The sequence below is a fragment of the Nymphalis io genome, chromosome 1, assembly GCF_905147045.1.
Source record: "Nymphalis io chromosome 1, ilAglIoxx1.1, whole genome shotgun sequence".
In the NCBI taxonomy this organism is placed as follows: Eukaryota; Metazoa; Arthropoda; class Insecta; order Lepidoptera; family Nymphalidae; genus Nymphalis; species Nymphalis io.
In genome coordinates this window covers 7,092,495-7,113,121 of record NC_065888.1, presented here as the reverse complement: position 1 = coordinate 7,113,121, position 20,627 = coordinate 7,092,495, and the positions used below count along the sequence as shown (strand labels likewise).

Here is a 20,627-nt window from a genome sequence, read left to right as displayed (position 1 = left end):
TTAATTATAAACGAATAGTGTCACAAAAGTAGTAGTCTTAGGCATAGTTTACTTAAATATTCTTTATAAGTATTTAAAGTAAGGTACAAAGTGAGTTCTGAGTGGTGACCTCTACATGTGACTATAATCAATGTCAATGACATAGATACATCATACAATTAATAATAAATTTGTTAGGTAAGTAATGTCGGTAGTGTCTATATTATATAGAAATATACATATATAGAAAATAATTAAGTTGTTTCATAGATTTTTTATGAAAAAAAATAAATTACTTTTCTTTTTTTTATTTGAAAATTGTAATATGTTTTTTTTTCGTTTTTTGATTTTAAGTTGTAAATTCAATGGCTTAAAATTAATTCGAATGATATATTATAATGGTGTTATCACCGAGCGTTAGGGACACATTTTATTTAACTACAAAGAGTAATACAGGTGGAACTATTCTATGTTACCTATACTACCACGCACACTATAATTTATCGAAGGTTAACAAAGTTTACAATTACATTAAGTGAAGTCTCAGACGTATACTTGTGATCCGAGTTAAAAAGGCCATTTTTTTTTTTTTTTTATAGAATAGGAAGGCGGACGAGCATATGGGTCACCTGATGGTAAGTGGTCACCAAACGCCCTTAGACATTGGCATTGTAAGAAATGTTAACCATTGCTTACATCACCAATGCGCCACCAACCTTGGGAACTAAGATGTTATGTCCCTTGTGCCTGTAATTACACTGGCTCACTCACCCTTCAAAACGGAACACAACAATATTAAGTATTGCTGTTTTGCGGTAGAATATCTGATGAGTCGGTGGTACCTACCCAGACGAGCTTGCACAAAGCCCTACCACCAGCCATGGACTTTATCAGTTTTTGGCACTGACCAAAATAGATGTTATTTTCTTTTACACATGTATATCAAACTAAATAATTATTTCTTTTTTTTTTGGTTATTTTCAATAGAATCACATCACTTATAGTGAATCAGTAGAATAAATTATTATCAAATTAGGTACGTTACCATTAGCTCTTCAACAGACAGACTGGTGGTAGGGCTTTGTGCAAGCTCGTCTGGGTAGGTACCACCCACTAGCAGCAGTACTTGATATTGTTGTGTTTCGGTTTGAAGTGTGAGTGTGCCAGAGTACAGGTACAAGGGACATAAAATCTTAGTTCCCAAGGTTGATGGCGCATTGGCTATGTAAGCGATGGTTGACATTTCTTACAATGCCAATGTATAAAAGGGCGTTGGTGACCACTTACCATCAGGTGGCCCATATGCTCGTCCCCCTTCTTATTCTGTAAATAAAAAAGATGGATAGTACCTATTGAAAAATCGTATTTTATAATTTATTTATTTATTAGATTCTCGAAGTCCTATTAATTCAAATATGTCAAGGGTCCGTATCAAATGGTGTTGTAATAAGCATAAAATGAATTTTAAATATTTGTGGTTTATTAACTAGCCGATACCCTTGGTATCGCCCGCTTGGATGTTTGTTTGTGGCTTAAGTTTGTTGCGCTTTATTAATATAAGACATGATTGTAAAACTCGTTGAAAGTAAAACTAACAATAAAAACAGCTAAAGTTCACAATTTTGTATGTACTATAGAATAATTAATGTATAATATAATAATAATTATATCCTTCAGACTGCTTTCGGCACGGCGGCCAATTTTAAGCAAGATTAGCCAATTGCGCAGCATTATAGGGCACAAGTGTGTGCCCAAACACAGGTGTACTCTCTTTTCCCTAGCACTCATAATTCCGATGGGACGGCAATACGACACGAGTTTAGGTGCAGGACCAACGCTTTTACGTGCTTTCCACACGAGGCACACACTTCCAACTGCGGGCTTATACTGAGAATTTTCTGACAGAAAAATTCAATGACTTTTTATTGAACCCAGGACCTCCGGGTCTGCGGCCTTACATCTAGCCACTAGACGAACGAGGCAGACAAAACGTAATATTATAAAACATCAAATCAAAACATTAAATCCTAACCATAATAAAATTCTTAATGCTTAACCAAAATGAATATTTACTTTTCATTAATACTGAAGTAATAACTATTAATTACGTATTAATCTTAACATTTTAAATATACTATAGCAAGAGAATAATTCCATCGAAATTATATATGTAAATTCATATAGTTAAACATCGATGGCTAATAGTCAAAAAGAGATGGACGTCACTTTACAAACTTTATATGAGGGTTGTTATAAATTCAAAATAAATATTATTAATAAAAATTATGTAAATTAAAACCATTTAAAAATCATACTGACTGAAAGAATAGCACAAAAGAGTCCTTGACAGCTATGCAGCCAAAGCTATTATGCATAGATATTCGTTAACAATAGAATATATTCTCACAGACCAGAAGTAAAAATGACTTTACAAAATATTGCATAAACAACTATCTGTCTTTGTAATTAAAAATATAGAAATAACAAACAACAATATCATTAATTACTTTAAATGCAAACACAAACCACCTAATAGACCTTGACAATGTAATTATTGTATGTACGAAGGACCCAAACTTCGCGCCAAAAAGTAATATTCAGCTTCAGTGACGGGCGATCGCGCGCTTTTCTTTTTTTTTTTAAATATTTTTCGCTACAAGGAATTATTACATTCGGTGGAAGATTGTTAACAAAATATTATACAACGGATTTATTTATTAGCTACAATGCTGTTTGTTGATTATAATATAAACCCATGTTTATGTAAAAGTTTTAATATATATTTTTTATTAATTATTGCGAACTGTTTGCAATGAAATATAAATGATTTGAATGAAACATCAAATAAAAGTGTATAAAAATATCTTGTTTCGTGAAACTAGCAAACCGTCCCGGCTTTGCACGGGTGATATAATGTACATTAAACATTTTTATTATAATACATACAGCTCTATAAGTTTACGTGGCGCACGCCATTAAAGTCGGCATGATTTCTTAAATACTTAATAATCATCGTTATTTATCAACCAGTCTAAAACCTTATTTCATTGTACACCTAAACAAAAAGACGCGTCGGAGGCATTAGTTTGTAATATGTATTGATGTGGCAAATCTAAGTTACGCTATCAGTATTTTCTGTAACAATTGCTATTTACACAATCAATCGCTTTTATTATACTACTCTGATGTGATAAGTTTTCCCGATAGATATATTTATCTATTATATTAGGTACGTTATAACATGTACGCAGCGCTTGATCCTTGATAAGGGTAGAAAGAGATTGCTTTAGAGCACGTATTCACGGCCTTTGCCACATTGCGTCTAAAGCGATCGCTCATCTCCCTGTACCCCAGGGCTCGCGCTGCATGTACGTATTATTTACCTATATATCTATGTAAGGTAAAATGCTAATAATAAATTTGATAATACTTCTAAAAATATATATTATTTATTTGTTATTTTTTCTTCAATTCTGAATAATAATGTGTCGCCAGTCACCTTCAAGTTATAGACTGACTGTTTTTGTCGTCAAAAACTCTAAAATTGCATATAATAGTTGATCATGTACTAATAAAAAATAAAGCAAAGCCTTTTAAAAGAGTTTTGAGTAGTAAGAATTTTTTCAAAATATAGTGGATAAAACTGAAAAGCGCAGCTTCTTATATAATAATATTATATACTAAAACCTTCTGGTATAAGTTTTATACATGTCGGTTTAGTAGTTCAATAAACATTTCCTTTTTAGTTCTATATTAAAAGAGACGTTGAAAACTCTATCTCTCTCAGGTTAAAATTTTAATGTCGACTCCCTTGTGACGTCGTTACTTGTAGATAAGGTTATAAAATATTCAAAAAAAATTTACAAAATAATTGAATGATTTAATTCGGCTATCTGAAGGTTAAGATGAAGGTGAAAATGATCGATAAATTAATGAAATCATTTTATTTATCAGAGGACAGAGGACACTGTTTTAAATATTAAGTTTCGTTTTGATATTTTAAACGATAGTATTGATGATAATTGATTATATGATAGGCTTATAGGTTTAATTTAAGTAACTACGTTAATCATTAATTTTGTGTATTATTATTATATAATATTACATCATTAGAATATAACGTTATACATTTGTAGGTAGTAATAAAGTATGATAGAGGTACTTGTATGTAAATTACGAATACAAGTGTTTAAAAATTAATCGTACCTTAACTATTAGATTAGATAGAATATTTTAAACTAATTATTATTGGTGGTAGGGCTTTGGGCAAGCTGGATAGGTACCACCCACTCATCAGATATTCTACCGCAAAACAGCAATACTTAATATTGTTGTGTTCCGGTTTGAAGGGTGAGTGAGCCAGTGTAATTACAGGCACAAGGGACATAAAATCTTAGTTCCCAAGGTTGGTGGCGCATTGTCTATGTAAGCGATGGTTGACATTTTTTACTATGCCAATGTCTAAGGGCGTTGGTGACCACTTACCATCAGGTGGCCCATATGCTCGTCCGCCTTCCTATTCTATAAAAAAAATTTACTAAATTACGGAAGGGTCTCTAATAATTATTCCATTACTGACGTCAAATTGAATCTCTAACATGCAGAAATCAATTATTATAAATTTAAATCTTATATATTTTATAAAACTTGAGTATCTTAACGTATTAATATTTGTAGAACAAAGTTGCTGAATTCCTCTGTCTGTATCTCCACTAAAATATTCTAATAATAATAATATCCTGGGACATTGTTCACACACGGCCATCTGATCCAAAATTAAGCTTGTACAAAGCTTGTGCTATGGAAACCAGACAACTGATATACTACATATACTACTTTTCTTTTGTAAATACGTACTTATATAGATAATTACACCCAGACTCAGGACAAACAGTCCTGTTCATGCACACAAATGTCTGTCCTGGGTGGGAATCGAACCCACAACCTTCGGCGTGAAAGGCAAGTGTTCTTCCAACCACGCCAACCGGCTCGAAATATTCTAAATTACGCAACGGAGTTTGATACGGTTTTCACTAATAGAAAGAGCATTAATTCAGATTTTTTTATGTATATCATTTGTAAATATTTTGTACAAAATAGCTGAACTATATCAGTGTTTTTTTCAAAATAACTATTTTCGTACGCTTACATTGTTAACGCTCGCTAAACGATAGGATATATATAAAACTAAAGTAGTAGAAAATTGTAGGTCTAAAAAGGCCTGCAATTACAAAAACTATCTTTTAAGGCGATTATTGAAATTTGTTGGTTATTTGCGAAGTCGTTATCTCAAATTCATTATTAACCGTTATTTAGATAAATATGTAAGATACCTTGGGCATTTACTATAGATTAGTTTTTTTTTACACTATATCATTCGAATAAATACATTAGAAGACATGATCGTTTCTAAATTACGTGCAACCATAAAATGTCCGCTGTCGGCTGACACGCCGCGGCGCCGCCGTTTCCGCAACGGCCTATAAACTGCGTTTTATTCTTTTAGTTCTGTTTTATTTAATTTTAGTTAATAATCTTTTGATTTTTTAAAAATAAATCTATTTTATTTAATTGTAGTAACAATTGTAATCGTTTTTCGATATTTTATACCGCTGAATAATTGTTTTTATTAAAATAAAAGCAAATTGAGACGTAGGTAGTAAATATGTGAAACATTAAAAATTAAAGTGACCAATCATCTAATATGTATTGTAGCCAGGCACAGTGTCAAATGGGCAACCTAATGGTTATCAGCCATCGTACGGACATTAGCACTGCAATGAATATTAATCATCCATTACAAAATTACCAAACAGCAATACTTCATATTGCTTTGGTTCGGCTTAAAAGTTGAGTGAGTCAGTGGGAGATAACATCTCAGTCAGACAGTCGGTTCGCAAGGTTGATGGCGCATTGCGTAGGTAAGCAATGGTTAATAATTCTAACATCACCAATATTTATGGGCGGTGATGACCACTTAACATCAGGTAGCCCATTTGCCCATCCGTCTTCCGCCCACCTTTAACATAAAAAAATATATATTAAAAAAAATTAACAAAATGAATATTTAAGCACATTATAATTTTGAAAAGAATTCATTACGATTAATGCTATGATAATATAATACAAATATTTTAATTAAGTGGATGACAGTAACAAATTGTTAAATGCTGTTTTGCATTACCGCAGAGCACTCGTGCTTCAAGATGTCTGCTAATATTAACAAAGATTTGGTGCGGGAAAGAGAAAAATGTACTTTTGATAGACAAGAACTAATTCATATAATTGATGGGGGTGAAGAGAAGACACTGATGAGAAAGAGAGTGGGTAAGTACTCAATTGTTTTAAGTAAGTATAATTTACATTATGAAGGGTTTTTGACATTGTAGCTCTTAAGCTGTTTTGCCTACTGCTTGATTGAAAATAAATGACATATTAAATATTAATAATATTTTTAAAAGATTATTTATTACTTTTTAAGGTTGAAAGAAAAAAAAATGTACTTATGACGACGTAATCAATGCATGATAATTGATATAATACAGCTTAAAAATAAATAAAAAAAAAAAAACAAAACGTTGTGTTTACTTTACCTAAAGTAAGGTAAGACAGATTTGAGCTAGTATTACGCAATAGTGATAGATTCCAAGTTTCAGTGGAACCTTAATCCTTATCCCTAACGAAATGATTCGGCTCCTCAACACAAAACTACCTAAATATTTGATATAGTTCCAATAGTACTAGTAGTATCAATTATTTCTATAATAATATGCCTCAGAGCGATTACATTTTTAGTAAGATTTTTTATTTTACAGAAAATACCTGTTGAGGTTATTTATGATGCTGATTATGTTTTTAACACTAAAGAAATACTTAGGGATGTACTCATCGCATTAAAACGAGAAGTCGTAATATTAAAGCACCAGGCTTAAGACCGCAAAGTCCGACGTCCGATTTAGGTTATAAATAGAAAGAAATTATAATATTATAAACCTGATAAATGACGCTAAACTACTCATTTGAGAGACTTTTGCTGATTGATCATTTATAAAATAAATCTGTAGTAAATAAATAACTGATTCATTATTTAAATTGATTTATTTCAACATTTTTAATGTAACCTTATCATTCATTGTATTGCATGTGCATATATTTTTTTTATTTATAATTAAAATTTGGCTACAATTGGTTTTTAATTGATTTGTTAATATTAATATCGCTTGAATTATGTTGTTATTAAAAAAAAATAACAAAAATGGCACGTCGCAAGTATTAGAAGCAATTGCGTCTTATAGACTTGGTTTTATATACATATTTTAAGTAATCATCGATGTCTTGGCCAATCGTTTTAATATTTTTAACTATGAAAATGCACATACATGCAGTAAGAATTCAATTAATTCAGTCAATTTTTATTTGATATCATCTAGATATCTATAAACACAATCAAAGCATTTGCGGTTGACGTATGCAAAATACTTATTGTTATTTAATCTGTTTATTGTTGATTTGCAGAAAGATATATATACATATAATTTTTATATGTGTGGTATGGCATAGTGTCAATTACTTGCGTACACTTGTAAATTTTTATAAATTATTGAACACTTGATTCGTAACCTTTAGTGAACTTTTAATATATAAGTTATGTTTATTTATAAAATACCTGTCTGTCACTGTCCGTCGATTTTGCAATTGTATAATAATTGATATTTCTTTTTACGTGTACTTATAATCATGAGTATAAGTTAATTAGTCATAGTAGCTAGTAGCTCCTCAAATTCTGTCAAAATCTGCTAATCTAAAAATTTCAATAACGAATACTGTCTATTGACAATAAATAAAAGTCGCAGAAGAACGTACTATGTAGTTAGAACTTTATTCTTCTTTTAATATATAGCTATTACTTAATGATTTCACTTTGGATAAGTCAGTAAAATCCTCACCTAAGGTATTATGGCTTAGCTCAGAAACTCTTTGTTTTCTATTACATTTTGTATACAATCAATACAGATATACCTCAAATATATTATAATATTCAAAGATACCTCAATTTAAAATATTTTTGATTCGGCTTTGAGTTGTTTAAGCAAAAGAGAACATTATAAATATTATATTTTTACTTACTTTTTTATAATACTATAATTACAGAAAATTTGGTTCTTAGCGTAAAAGACTTAAACGATGAGATACCTGAAGATTATCTCAGTCATAAAGAAAAATATGAGAACGGAATTCGGAAAGGCTGTATAATGTTCGATGTATATCTTCAACTCACTGGTGATAATCCTCATAAAGAAGATCGCTCGTGAGTATTTATAAAGATTTATGTATTCGAGTATATAGAATAATAAACTTTTGTGAGCAAACTTTCAATGGTTGAATCAATTTTAGTTTCAAATATCGTCTCTTTCGTTTACAGACCCTCAAATATTTATCGAATCCACGAAGGTGTCTTAAAGCAAGTCAACCCATTTCTATTACATTTTGGTTTATTTGTACCAACGATCATGAATCAAGCGAATAGCGAACAGCAGGCTGAATGGTTAAAAAAAGGTTCAAAGATGATAGGCACTTATTCTCAGGTTAGTTCCAAGATTAAGAAGAAAATGGAGCGGCATTTAGTTTTTTGTTTATTTGATTTTTCACTTGATTTTTAGTAATATACGTATTATTTTTTCTCACTCAATTAATTAAGAGCCGAGATGGCCTAGTGGTTAGAACGCTTGAATCTTAACCGATGATCAAAAGGTGGGTTCAAACCTGGGTAAGCACCACTGAATTTTCATGTGCTTAATTTGTGTTTATAATTAATCTCGTGCTTGACGGTGAAGGAAAACATCGTGAGGAAACCTGCATGTGTCTAATTTCATTGAAATTATGCTACATGTGTATTCTACAAACCCGCATTGGAGCAGCGTGGTGGAATAAGCTCCAAACCTTCTCCTCAAATAGGTAGAGGAGGCCTTAGCCCAACAGTGGGACATTAACAGGCTGTTACTGTTACTATTCATTTCTCATCCGTGAACTATTGAGAACCGACATATGGTGATATACTATTGTAATGCGTGTATTCTTGAAATTTGTAATTATTATGGTCAATGTCGTACATACATTTCTGACATTTCACCGTATTGTGCGCTGAGTTTCGAGTTTATTCCTTCTTACAGAATAGCTCTACAGTTCATATAATAATTTACATATAAAACTTTGCATCAAAGCATATATAAACATTGGCTTATTTCTCGTATCCTTTTTCAGTCAAATCAAATATACTTCAAATATAAATTAACCAATAATTACTGACCATTCGATAAATTTTTATATTTTATCTTTAGACTGAGCTCGGTCACGGCACTTTTCTTCGAGGATTAGAAACAACTGCTACGTTTGATCCTGAAACAGATGAGTTTATATTGAATAGTCCTACATTAACCGCATACAAATTTTGGCCTGGTGGATGTATGTTCAAATTATAATTAAGTTTGTAATACACGTATTTATGTCCTCAATGTAAATAATTGTTATGTAAATAAATGTTTATTTTAGTTATAATGAACAAAAGCTTTTATTGGCTTAAATTTATAAAAAAAGTATTTAATATATGCTCGATATGCTATTAAAACTTAACTTAATAATACTTATTCAGTTTGTTTTATTTGTTTTAGTGGGCCATACGTGTAATGCTTCTATCGTAATGGCTCAACTCCACATAAACGGAAAGTCTCTTGGCATTCACCTTTTCCTTGTACAAATTAGAGATTTTGAAACACATGAACCTTTACCTGGTATTAAAGTTGGAGAAATTGGACCTAAATTGGGTTTTAACACTGCTAATAATGGTTTCCTTGGATTTAATAACTGTAGGATACCGAGGAAGAATATGCTCATGAAAAATGCCCAAGTTTTACGAGTAAGTATTAAAATTTTACTCAAATTCTAAAATACGAGTTTATTATATATTCAGGACTTACTTTATAATGATATAATATAATTGAATGGTTTCTTTATTGCGTTTGATCACATTTAGGACGGTACTTACATAAAATCCAAGAACGATAAGCTCACATACGGTTCTATGGTGCTTATACGAGTGCACATATTAACGGATGTAGCATATGAGTTAGCCCGAGCTGTGACGATAGCCATCCGCTACTCAGCCGTTAGACATCAGTCCTTGTTGAAGAATGGGTAAGAATGTAATATAGTATTATTGATATGATATTGACAGGATAAGTTTATGTATTGACTACCTCATTGGTTTAGTAGCTAGATGTAGAGCCGCGGACCCGGAGGTCCTGAGTCCAATTCCCAGGTCGGGCCAGTGAAGGGTTGTTGGGTTTTTCCGTCGAAGGTTCTCAGTAGCGACCCGGAATCTGGAAGTTGGAAGTGTGTACACTGTCGTGCTTCGGAAAGCACGTGAAGCCGTTGGTTCTGCGTCTGAACTGTTTCTGGTCGTGTCGGATTGCCGTCTCATCGGACTATGAGAAATAGAGAGTGCACCTGTGTTTGCGCACACAGTTGTGCACTATAATATGTCCTGCGCATGTGGCTAATATCTCTCGAGAACCGAAATCAGTCCGGAGGACATAATGTATGAAGTTTGCGTGGATCTTGGTTAAAGTTTTGTATATTAATTTAAAAGTCAGTTTTTTCGGAGTAAAATTCCTTAAGCATGATTAGTAAATTCTACTTTTTCACATTACAAAAATGTAATGTTAAAAAGTAGAATAATAAATTAGGGATTTTTCCGTAGTGAACCCGAAGCTCAAGTACTGGATTATGTGACGCAGCAGCATAAGCTATTTATATCAATAGCTTCGAGCCATGCCTTCCGAGTTATGGGTCAATGGCTGTGGAAAACTTACACAAAGGTCATGGCTGAAATCGCTGAAGGGAACATGGACCAACTGCCGGAGGTAAGTCTATTTGTAATTTGTCGATAAAGTAGATAAAGATAAAAAAACAGCTGGAAAGCTAGTCATCGTAAGAATACCTGAATTTGTTGGAAAAAAATTTGATACATTTATACCAATTTTACAGTTTAGTAACTTGGTTGAATAACCAATTTCCTCTGATGAAAGCCTTACTCGAGTTTTATACTTACAATAAGTCAAACGGTCGTTTACTACTTCATTTCTTTCAGTATTCAACAGTAAAAATATTAAGTTAATCAAAAAGTTAATGTCTTCATCTATATGACTAGACATCTAACATATGTGGTTTAAAATTATATCTTTGATTTTTCGTTTTATTTAGAATGTGATGTTGTTTGATGATGTTGTGATGAGTTTGATGCATGTTCAATCGTAATGAGCAACCCACACACCAGCAACAGCTTACGGTAGTGAGCAAGTTAAACACCGCTCAAGAGACCTGTCAACTTTATTTTTGGTGTTTTTCCTGTGATCTAAATGTTTCCAACCAAATGGTGACAGTCCTTGCTTAAGGATCCGTAATTTCAATATAAAGTTGTGGTTTAGCTGCACGCGTTGTCGTGCTGCCTGAAGGCGGTGTGCAGCTACGACGGCGTGCAGGCCGTGGAGCGCTGTCGGCTCGCGTGCGGCGGTCACGGCTATCTTCTGTCGTCCAACCTGCCCGGCGTGTACGGCCTCGTGGCCGCCAGCGTCACCTACGAGGGCGAGTACACAGTGCTGTTGCTGCAGACGGCCAGGTCGGCTTCTTGGATTTTTCTACGTTATGTAACGACGATGGTAAACGTCGACGGTGATGGTCTTAAAAGTAGATTAGTACTAATGTTTAAAATTAGAACCATTTTAAGTAAACGGGATTTAATGTGTATTTATATTCTGATGATCATTTGATTATGGAAATTATTCTAAGAGAGTAGTAGTTAGTTTGAGTAAACAAAATTTATATTGCGAACTGTAGCTTGTTAGCTAAATTAATTTATGATATATTTTACATGAATATAATAAATTTTGTATTATTTATTAGAAATTCCAGAAGAACCTCCATAAACTTTTCTTTTTAGAAGTCTACTGGGATTTGTTTACATAAATCAAATGTTCTTTTCTTTATTATTATTCGTTCCAGATATCTAGTAAAGGCATGGAATGGTGCAATAAATGGTAAAACATTACCATCAGGTATAGCTTTCTTATCAGATTATTTCAACAAAAACTCTCGCATGTGGGACGATTCACCAGAAGCTATTATTGAAGGATTTAAAGCTGTTGCCGCAGGGTAAGGTCCAGACAACAATATCATGTAAATTAATTCGAATGTTCATATAGTTCTTTATTAACGAAGTGTATTGTTTTTAAATAATTCTGGGGAACAAGTAATACTATGTAGATTAAAAAAAGTGTAATCTCAAATTTCAGTTCAAGTCAGAATATATTTATATATACATACATTATACATTTTAGTAATTACTATATTGTAAAATATATAGTCAAATCTACATATATCGAAATGTTTCCATTCCTGTGACTTGCAAGCATGTAAATGCGTTGGTCCTAAGCCTAAACTTTCTCCCGCCGTGTTGGAAGTAAAACTTTATTTATTTATTTATTTCTCTCCCATACATACTGATCTGCATGTTGCTAGTCGGAAGAATCGTAGTTACTGCAGCCAAATAGTTGTACTTGAAATCGATAGAGTTGAAAAACAATTTTAACCTATAATTTAGAATAATAATCTTTTCAGAAAAATAAAGGCAGCTTTTGACTCACTTCAAAGTCACGTAGACAAGGGTCGGGAGTTCGAAGATGCCTGGAATTTGAGTTCAGTTCAACTAACTGCTGCTAGTGAGGTAACTGATCCCAATTGCTATATTTAGTACCAAAAAATTTACAGTATTTGTTTTGAAAATATATTTGGTATGTACACACACAAAAAAACAAATAAACTGATTTTTTGATTCAAACAACAGTGGGAATCAATCCAAGAAGAAATAATTATGTATTTTTAATGCCATATCAAAGACAGATTATAAAAAATGCAAATCTCGCAACGTAGTCCAGTTCTATCATCGGAAACAGTTCTAAGATCGAATGGATTACTCAAGATCTCGACCAATGATATCGCGACCAATGTCAGTTGGCAGAAATCACTTTACGTTATAAGCGTATTCCGTTATATATATGCAATCTTTGACTGTGTGTAAAATTAAACGCTTTTACTCGTATATAAGGTATAAAATAACGTTAGTAAAGAATTTGATTTCATTGTTTTACACTGGCTTTATATATTTGTTCCAAAATTGGGTTTTATACTACTTGATTTATTTTAGGTACCTACTTTTGGTATTATAATTTTTCCTATGTAGTATTTTGTGCTGATAATTAATTAAAATTGTTTGTATAATAGGATTTTTTTTTACAGGCGTACGCGCGTTATCTTTTATGTGATGTATTTTGGTCCGAAACTAAGAAAATGACAAATGTATCTAATAATCTAGCCGTTGTGCTTCTGCAGTTGGCTGAATTGTATTTGGTATATTGGGCCTTGGAAAAAAGTGGCGATCTTTTAATGGTAAGATTAATCTTTGAATCTCTTTCTAGGTTGTGTATGATTGAAAGAAAGACATATATTAATATAAGTCAATATGCCATTTAATGTAAAATTAGCTTACACTTCACCGGAATCAGGATAACAACTAATCTGAGAATCCAATGTAAGACTCATGTAACGCATGCTGCACTCTTATTTGTTAAGTACGAGTAAGTAGGAGTATTAATTATTTCTTAAAAACGGCCATTGCCATTATTTGTGGATTTTAGTGAAGTTATCTGGTATATTCTAATCAAAATTCCTTTTTTCTTTATTCTTATTTTTTTCAGTATTCGACGATATCGAAGAAAAACATAGACAATCTTCAAAGTCGATACGAAGAACTGCTCGGTCTCATAAGACCGAATGTCGTTGGACTTGTCGACTCCTTCGACATTAGGGACGAGGTAACATTCAGTTGTTCAGTTATATCATTAAGTAAAGAAGCATTCCAAATAGTACAAAAAAGTCACTTCTCGCTTCCGTCAGCTTTTTGACTGTAAGTTGGACGCCAATTTATGTCAGAATATTTTTTATGGAATCATAACACAGCTAGAAACTTTACTGATCAAAAATAGATTAGAGCAGCGAGTGATGATGATGAAGAATAGGAAATAAGGAACTGTTTACGGACTCGACAACAAATGCGGTTGTCATACACGCGGTGCCGGTTCCGCACCTACCTTTTTCATTTTTGGGGCACATAACTTACTCATTCCATCTTACACGATCGAACATAATAATTGTATACACACTTTTCTACCATCGAAGGCAATTCTAGTTCATTAACATTTTATTCGCAACAATTACATTTTTGTTTTTTTTTTTTGTTTTCTAAACAGATCCTGTGTTCGACTCTTGGTTCGTATGACGGTCGCGTATACGAGAGATTGATGGAAGAAGCCGCCAAGAGTCCACTCAATAATCAAATCGTCAACGACACTTTCCATAAATATATAAAACCTTTAATGATAAAACATAAACTATAAAATACTTGGTTTTGAAGAAATTTATATATTTTTTTGTTAAATCGAAGCATTATTTTTACAAACGACCTTTTTTTAATTAATAAAATTTATGTATATTTAACAAAAAAGAGATTTTATTTTTATTCAATTGCGATTATTCTATATTTTCAGGTATTTTACACTAAGTACATAAACGAACACGATATTCCTTTTCACAGAATAATTATCTCTTCGTACAGAAAAGTTTTATAAACCGTGGGCTAAGACAAATGCATTCATCATCACGTGAAGTGATGTCCTCCTGATCGCTTGCGGCCGCAGCGACCAATCTTAAGAGGGATTAGCCAACTGCATGGAACATATTATAGTGCACAAGTGTGTGCCGCAAACATAGACGCATTCTCTAATCCTTTACTCTCATAATCCGGGGACTGCAATCCGACACGAACGGAAAGAGTTCAGGCGTAGGACCGACGGTTTTACGTGCTTTCCAAGGTAGTGGAGTGTACAAACTTCCTTTTTCATTTTTCAACAGAAAAACCCAATAATTTTTTATTGTCTCGATTGGGGCTTGAACCCAGAACCTTGGGACCTACAGCCTTATATTTTAATAGACCAACGAGGCAGTCATGTGAAATATTGAAATACCTATATGTGATTTCTATATTTTAAGAATCAACCATAAAATTATTTCGAGTGATCCACACATGCACACATGAATACATTATTTTCGTTGTGTTACTAGCGCTGTAAAATAAGTTCAAAACGAACTAGCTAAATTAGGTGCTTCCGTTTTATATAAGTTAACAAGTTTCCGCCATGGCTTCGCCCACGTTTGAGGGGGAAGGGTATGGTGTTAGGTACCCTTATCGATCGATACCCTTAACAACGTATATGCAAAATTTCATGATGATCGGTTGAGTATTATTTAAGACGTGAAAACATACAAACAAACAAATAATCGACAAAACCGGTTTTTCCGTCGAAGGTTCTCAGTAGCGACCCGGAATCTGGAAGTTGGAAGTGTGTACACTGTCGTGCTTCGGAAAGCACGTGAAGCCGTTGGTTCTGCGTCTGAACTGTTTCTGGTCGTGTCGGATTGCCGTCTCATCGGACTATGAGAAATAGAGAGTGCACCTGTGTTTGCGCACACAGTTGTGCACTATAATATGTCCTGCGCATGTGGCTAATATCTCTCGAGAACCGAAATCAGTCCGGAGGACATAATGTATGAAGTTTGCGTGGATCTTGGTTAAAGTTTTGTATATTAATTTAAAAGTCAGTTTTTTCGGAGTAAAATTCCTTAAGCATGATTAGTAAATTCTACTTTTTCACATTACAAAAATGTAATGTTAAAAAGTAGAATAATAAATTAGGGATTTTTCCGTAGTGAACCCGAAGCTCAAGTACTGGATTATGTGACGCAGCAGCATAAGCTATTTATATCAATAGCTTCGAGCCATGCCTTCCGAGTTATGGGTCAATGGCTGTGGAAAACTTACACAAAGGTCATGGCTGAAATCGCTGAAGGGAACATGGACCAACTGCCGGAGGTAAGTCTATTTGTAATTTGTCGATAAAGTAGATAAAGATAAAAAAACAGCTGGAAAGCTAGTCATCGTAAGAATACCTGAATTTGTTGGAAAAAAATTTGATACATTTATACCAATTTTACAGTTTAGTAACTTGGTTGAATAACCAATTTCCTCTGATGAAAGCCTTACTCGAGTTTTATACTTACAATAAGTCAAACGGTCGTTTACTACTTCATTTCTTTCAGTATTCAACAGTAAAAATATTAAGTTAATCAAAAAGTTAATGTCTTCATCTATATGACTAGACATCTAACATATGTGGTTTAAAATTATATCTTTGATTTTTCGTTTTATTTAGAATGTGATGTTGTTTGATGATGTTGTGATGAGTTTGATGCATGTTCAATCGTAATGAGCAACCCACACACCAGCAACAGCTTACGGTAGTGAGCAAGTTAAACACCGCTCAAGAGACCTGTCAACTTTATTTTTGGTGTTTTTCCTGTGATCTAAATGTTTCCAACCAAATGGTGACAGTCCTTGCTTAAGGATCCGTAATTTCAATATAAAGTTGTGGTTTAGCTGCACGCGTTGTCGTGCTGCCTGAAGGCGGTGTGCAGCTACGACGGCGTGCAGGCCGTGGAGCGCTGTCGGCTCGCGTGCGGCGGTCACGGCTATCTTCTGTCGTCCAACCTGCCCGGCGTGTACGGCCTCGTGGCCGCCAGCGTCACCTACGAGGGCGAGTACACAGTGCTGTTGCTGCAGACGGCCAGGTCGGCTTCTTGGATTTTTCTACGTTATGTAACGACGATGGTAAACGTCGACGGTGATGGTCTTAAAAGTAGATTAGTACTAATGTTTAAAATTAGAACCATTTTAAGTAAACGGGATTTAATGTGTATTTATATTCTGATGATCATTTGATTATGGAAATTATTCTAAGAGAGTAGTAGTTAGTTTGAGTAAACAAAATTTATATTGCGAACTGTAGCTTGTTAGCTAAATTAATTTATGATATATTTTACATGAATATAATAAATTTTGTATTATTTATTAGAAATTCCAGAAGAACCTCCATAAACTTTTCTTTTTAGAAGTCTACTGGGATTTGTTTACATAAATCAAATGTTCTTTTCTTTATTATTATTCGTTCCAGATATCTAGTAAAGGCATGGAATGGTGCAATAAATGGTAAAACATTACCATCAGGTATAGCTTTCTTATCAGATTATTTCAACAAAAACTCTCGCATGTGGGACGATTCACCAGAAGCTATTATTGAAGGATTTAAAGCTGTTGCCGCAGGGTAAGGTCCAGACAACAATATCATGTAAATTAATTCGAATGTTCATATAGTTCTTTATTAACGAAGTGTATTGTTTTTAAATAATTCTGGGGAACAAGTAATACTATGTAGATTAAAAAAAGTGTAATCTCAAATTTCAGTTCAAGTCAGAATATATTTATATATACATACATTATACATTTTAGTAATTACTATATTGTAAAATATATAGTCAAATCTACATATATCGAAATGTTTCCATTCCTGTGACTTGCAAGCATGTAAATGCGTTGGTCCTAAGCCTAAACTTTCTCCCGCCGTGTTGGAAGTAAAACTTTATTTATTTATTTATTTCTCTCCCATACATACTGATCTGCATGTTGCTAGTCGGAAGAATCGTAGTTACTGCAGCCAAATAGTTGTACTTGAAATCGATAGAGTTGAAAAACAATTTTAACCTATAATTTAGAATAATAATCTTTTCAGAAAAATAAAGGCAGCTTTTGACTCACTTCAAAGTCACGTAGACAAGGGTCGGGAGTTCGAAGATGCCTGGAATTTGAGTTCAGTTCAACTAACTGCTGCTAGTGAGGTAACTGATCCCAATTGCTATATTTAGTACCAAAAAATTTACAGTATTTGTTTTGAAAATATATTTGGTATGTACACACACAAAAAAACAAATAAACTGATTTTTTGATTCAAACAACAGTGGGAATCAATCCAAGAAGAAATAATTATGTATTTTTAATGCCATATCAAAGACAGATTATAAAAAATGCAAATCTCGCAACGTAGTCCAGTTCTATCATCGGAAACAGTTCTAAGATCGAATGGATTACTCAAGATCTCGACCAATGATATCGCGACCAATGTCAGTTGGCAGAAATCACTTTACGTTATAAGCGTATTCCGTTATATATATGCAATCTTTGACTGTGTGTAAAATTAAACGCTTTTACTCGTATATAAGGTATAAAATAACGTTAGTAAAGAATTTGATTTCATTGTTTTACACTGGCTTTATATATTTGTTCCAAAATTGGGTTTTATACTACTTGATTTATTTTAGGTACCTACTTTTGGTATTATAATTTTTCCTATGTAGTATTTTGTGCTGATAATTAATTAAAATTGTTTGTATAATAGGATTTTTTTTTACAGGCGTACGCGCGTTATCTTTTATGTGATGTATTTTGGTCCGAAACTAAGAAAATGACAAATGTATCTAATAATCTAGCCGTTGTGCTTCTGCAGTTGGCTGAATTGTATTTGGTATATTGGGCCTTGGAAAAAAGTGGCGATCTTTTAATGGTAAGATTAATCTTTGAATCTCTTTCTAGGTTGTGTATGATTGAAAGAAAGACATATATTAATATAAGTCAATATGCCATTTAATGTAAAATTAGCTTACACTTCACCGGAATCAGGATAACAACTAATCTGAGAATCCAATGTAAGACTCATGTAACGCATGCTGCACTCTTATTTGTTAAGTACGAGTAAGTAGGAGTATTAATTATTTCTTAAAAACGGCCATTGCCATTATTTGTGGATTTTAGTGAAGTTATCTGGTATATTCTAATCAAAATTCCTTTTTTCTTTATTCTTATTTTTTTCAGTATTCGACGATATCGAAGAAAAACATAGACAATCTTCAAAGTCGATACGAAGAACTGCTCGGTCTCATAAGACCGAATGTCGTTGGACTTGTCGACTCCTTCGACATTAGGGACGAGGTAACATTCAGTTGTTCAGTTATATCATTAAGTAAAGAAGCATTCCAAATAGTACAAAAAAGTCACTTCTCGCTTCCGTCAGCTTTTTGACTGTAAGTTGGACGCCAATTTATGTCAGAATATTTTTTATGGAATCATAACACAGCTAGAAACTTTACTGATCAAAAATAGATTAGAGCAGCGAGTGATGATGATGAAGAATAGGAAATAAGGAACTGTTTACGGACTCGACAACAAATGCGGTTGTCATACACGCGGTGCCGGTTCCGCACCTACCTTTTTCATTTTTGGGGCACATAACTTACTCATTCCATCTTACACGATCGAACATAATAATTGTATACACACTTTTCTACCATCGAAGGCAATTCTAGTTCATTAACATTTTATTCGCAACAATTACATTTTTGTTTTTTTTTTTTGTTTTCTAAACAGATCCTGTGTTCGACTCTTGGTTCGTATGACGGTCGCGTATACGAGAGATTGATGGAAGAAGCCGCCAAGAGTCCACTCAATAATCAAATCGTCAACGACACTTTCCATAAATATATAAAACCTTTAATGATAAAACATAAACTATAAAATACTTGGTTTTGAAGAAATTTATATATTTTTTTGTTAAATCGAAGCATTATTTTTACAAACGACCTTTTTTTAATTAATAAAATTTATGTATATTTAACAAAAAAGAGATTTTATTTTTATTCAATTGCGATTATTCTATATTTTCAGGTATTTTACACTAAGTACATAAACGAACACGATATTCCTTTTCACAGAATAATTATCTCTTCGTACAGAAAAGTTTTATAAACCGTGGGCTAAGACAAATGCATTCATCATCACGTGAAGTGATGTCCTCCTGATCGCTTGCGGCCGCAGCGACCAATCTTAAGAGGGATTAGCCAACTGCATGGAACATATTATAGTGCACAAGTGTGTGCCGCAAACATAGACGCATTCTCTAATCCTTTACTCTCATAATCCGGGGACTGCAATCCGACACGAACGGAAAGAGTTCAGGCGTAGGACCGACGGTTTTACGTGCTTTCCAAGGTAGTGGAGTGTACAAACTTCCTTTTTCATTTTTCAACAGAAAAACCCAATAATTTTTTATTGTCTCGATTGGGGCTTGAACCCAGAACCTTGGGACCTACAGCCTTATATTTTAATAGACCAACGAGGCAGTCATGTGAAATATTGAAATACCTATATGTGATTTCTATATTTTAAGAATCAACCATAAAATTATTTCGAGTGATCCACACATGCACACATGAATACATTATTTTCGTTGTGTTACTAGCGCTGTAAAATAAGTTCAAAACGAACTAGCTAAATTAGGTGCTTCCGTTTTATATAAGTTAACAAGTTTCCGCCATGGCTTCGCCCACGTTTGAGGGGGAAGGGTATGGTGTTAGGTACCCTTATCGATCGATACCCTTAACAACGTATATGCAAAATTTCATGATGATCGGTTGAGTATTATTTAAGACGTGAAAACATACAAACAAACAAATAATCGACAAAACAAACAAAATCACTTTCGCGTTTGTAATATGCGGAATTTAGGTCTACTATTTTGGCATCACTGTGACGATGA

General features: G+C 33.2%; 2 protein-coding genes across 5 annotated transcripts; both read left to right on the top strand.

Moving 5' to 3' along the window:
* Positions 1-12: 12 nt before the first annotated feature.
* LOC126768880 (probable peroxisomal acyl-coenzyme A oxidase 1) lies at positions 13-18,808 on the top strand. Of its 3 annotated transcripts, none has more exons than XM_050487276.1 (14): positions 16-177; positions 6,169-6,306; positions 8,131-8,287; positions 8,402-8,564; positions 9,318-9,441; positions 9,648-9,892; positions 10,010-10,170; positions 10,736-10,898; positions 11,463-11,653; positions 12,037-12,186; positions 12,652-12,757; positions 13,330-13,479; positions 13,788-13,904; positions 14,340-14,579. In XM_050487276.1, the coding sequence occupies exons 2-14, from the start codon at positions 6,186-6,188 to the stop codon at positions 14,484-14,486; spliced, it is 1,995 nt and encodes a 664-aa protein (XP_050343233.1). In that variant the 5' UTR covers positions 16-177; positions 6,169-6,185; the 3' UTR covers positions 14,487-14,579. The 3 variants fall into 3 exon arrangements, with proteins under 3 accessions (XP_050343249.1, XP_050343233.1, XP_050343241.1); XM_050487284.1 differs by lacking the exon at positions 16-177 and adding an exon at positions 3,307-3,347; XM_050487292.1 differs by lacking the exons at positions 13,788-13,904; positions 14,340-14,579 and adding an exon at positions 18,668-18,808 and having other exon boundaries at positions 13-177; positions 13,330-13,546.
* On the top strand, positions 10,254-19,709 carry LOC126769328 (probable peroxisomal acyl-coenzyme A oxidase 1). 2 transcript variants are annotated; one of them, XM_050488017.1, is made up of 8 exons: positions 10,254-10,573; positions 15,856-16,018; positions 16,583-16,773; positions 17,157-17,306; positions 17,772-17,877; positions 18,450-18,599; positions 18,908-19,024; positions 19,460-19,709. In XM_050488017.1, the coding sequence occupies exons 2-8, from the start codon at positions 15,941-15,943 to the stop codon at positions 19,604-19,606; spliced, it is 939 nt and encodes a 312-aa protein (XP_050343974.1). In that variant the 5' UTR covers positions 10,254-10,573; positions 15,856-15,940; the 3' UTR covers positions 19,607-19,709. The 2 variants fall into 2 exon arrangements, with proteins under 2 accessions (XP_050343974.1, XP_050343965.1); XM_050488008.1 differs by lacking the exon at positions 10,254-10,573 and adding an exon at positions 15,475-15,693.
* The last annotated feature ends 918 nt before the right edge of the window (positions 19,710-20,627 follow it).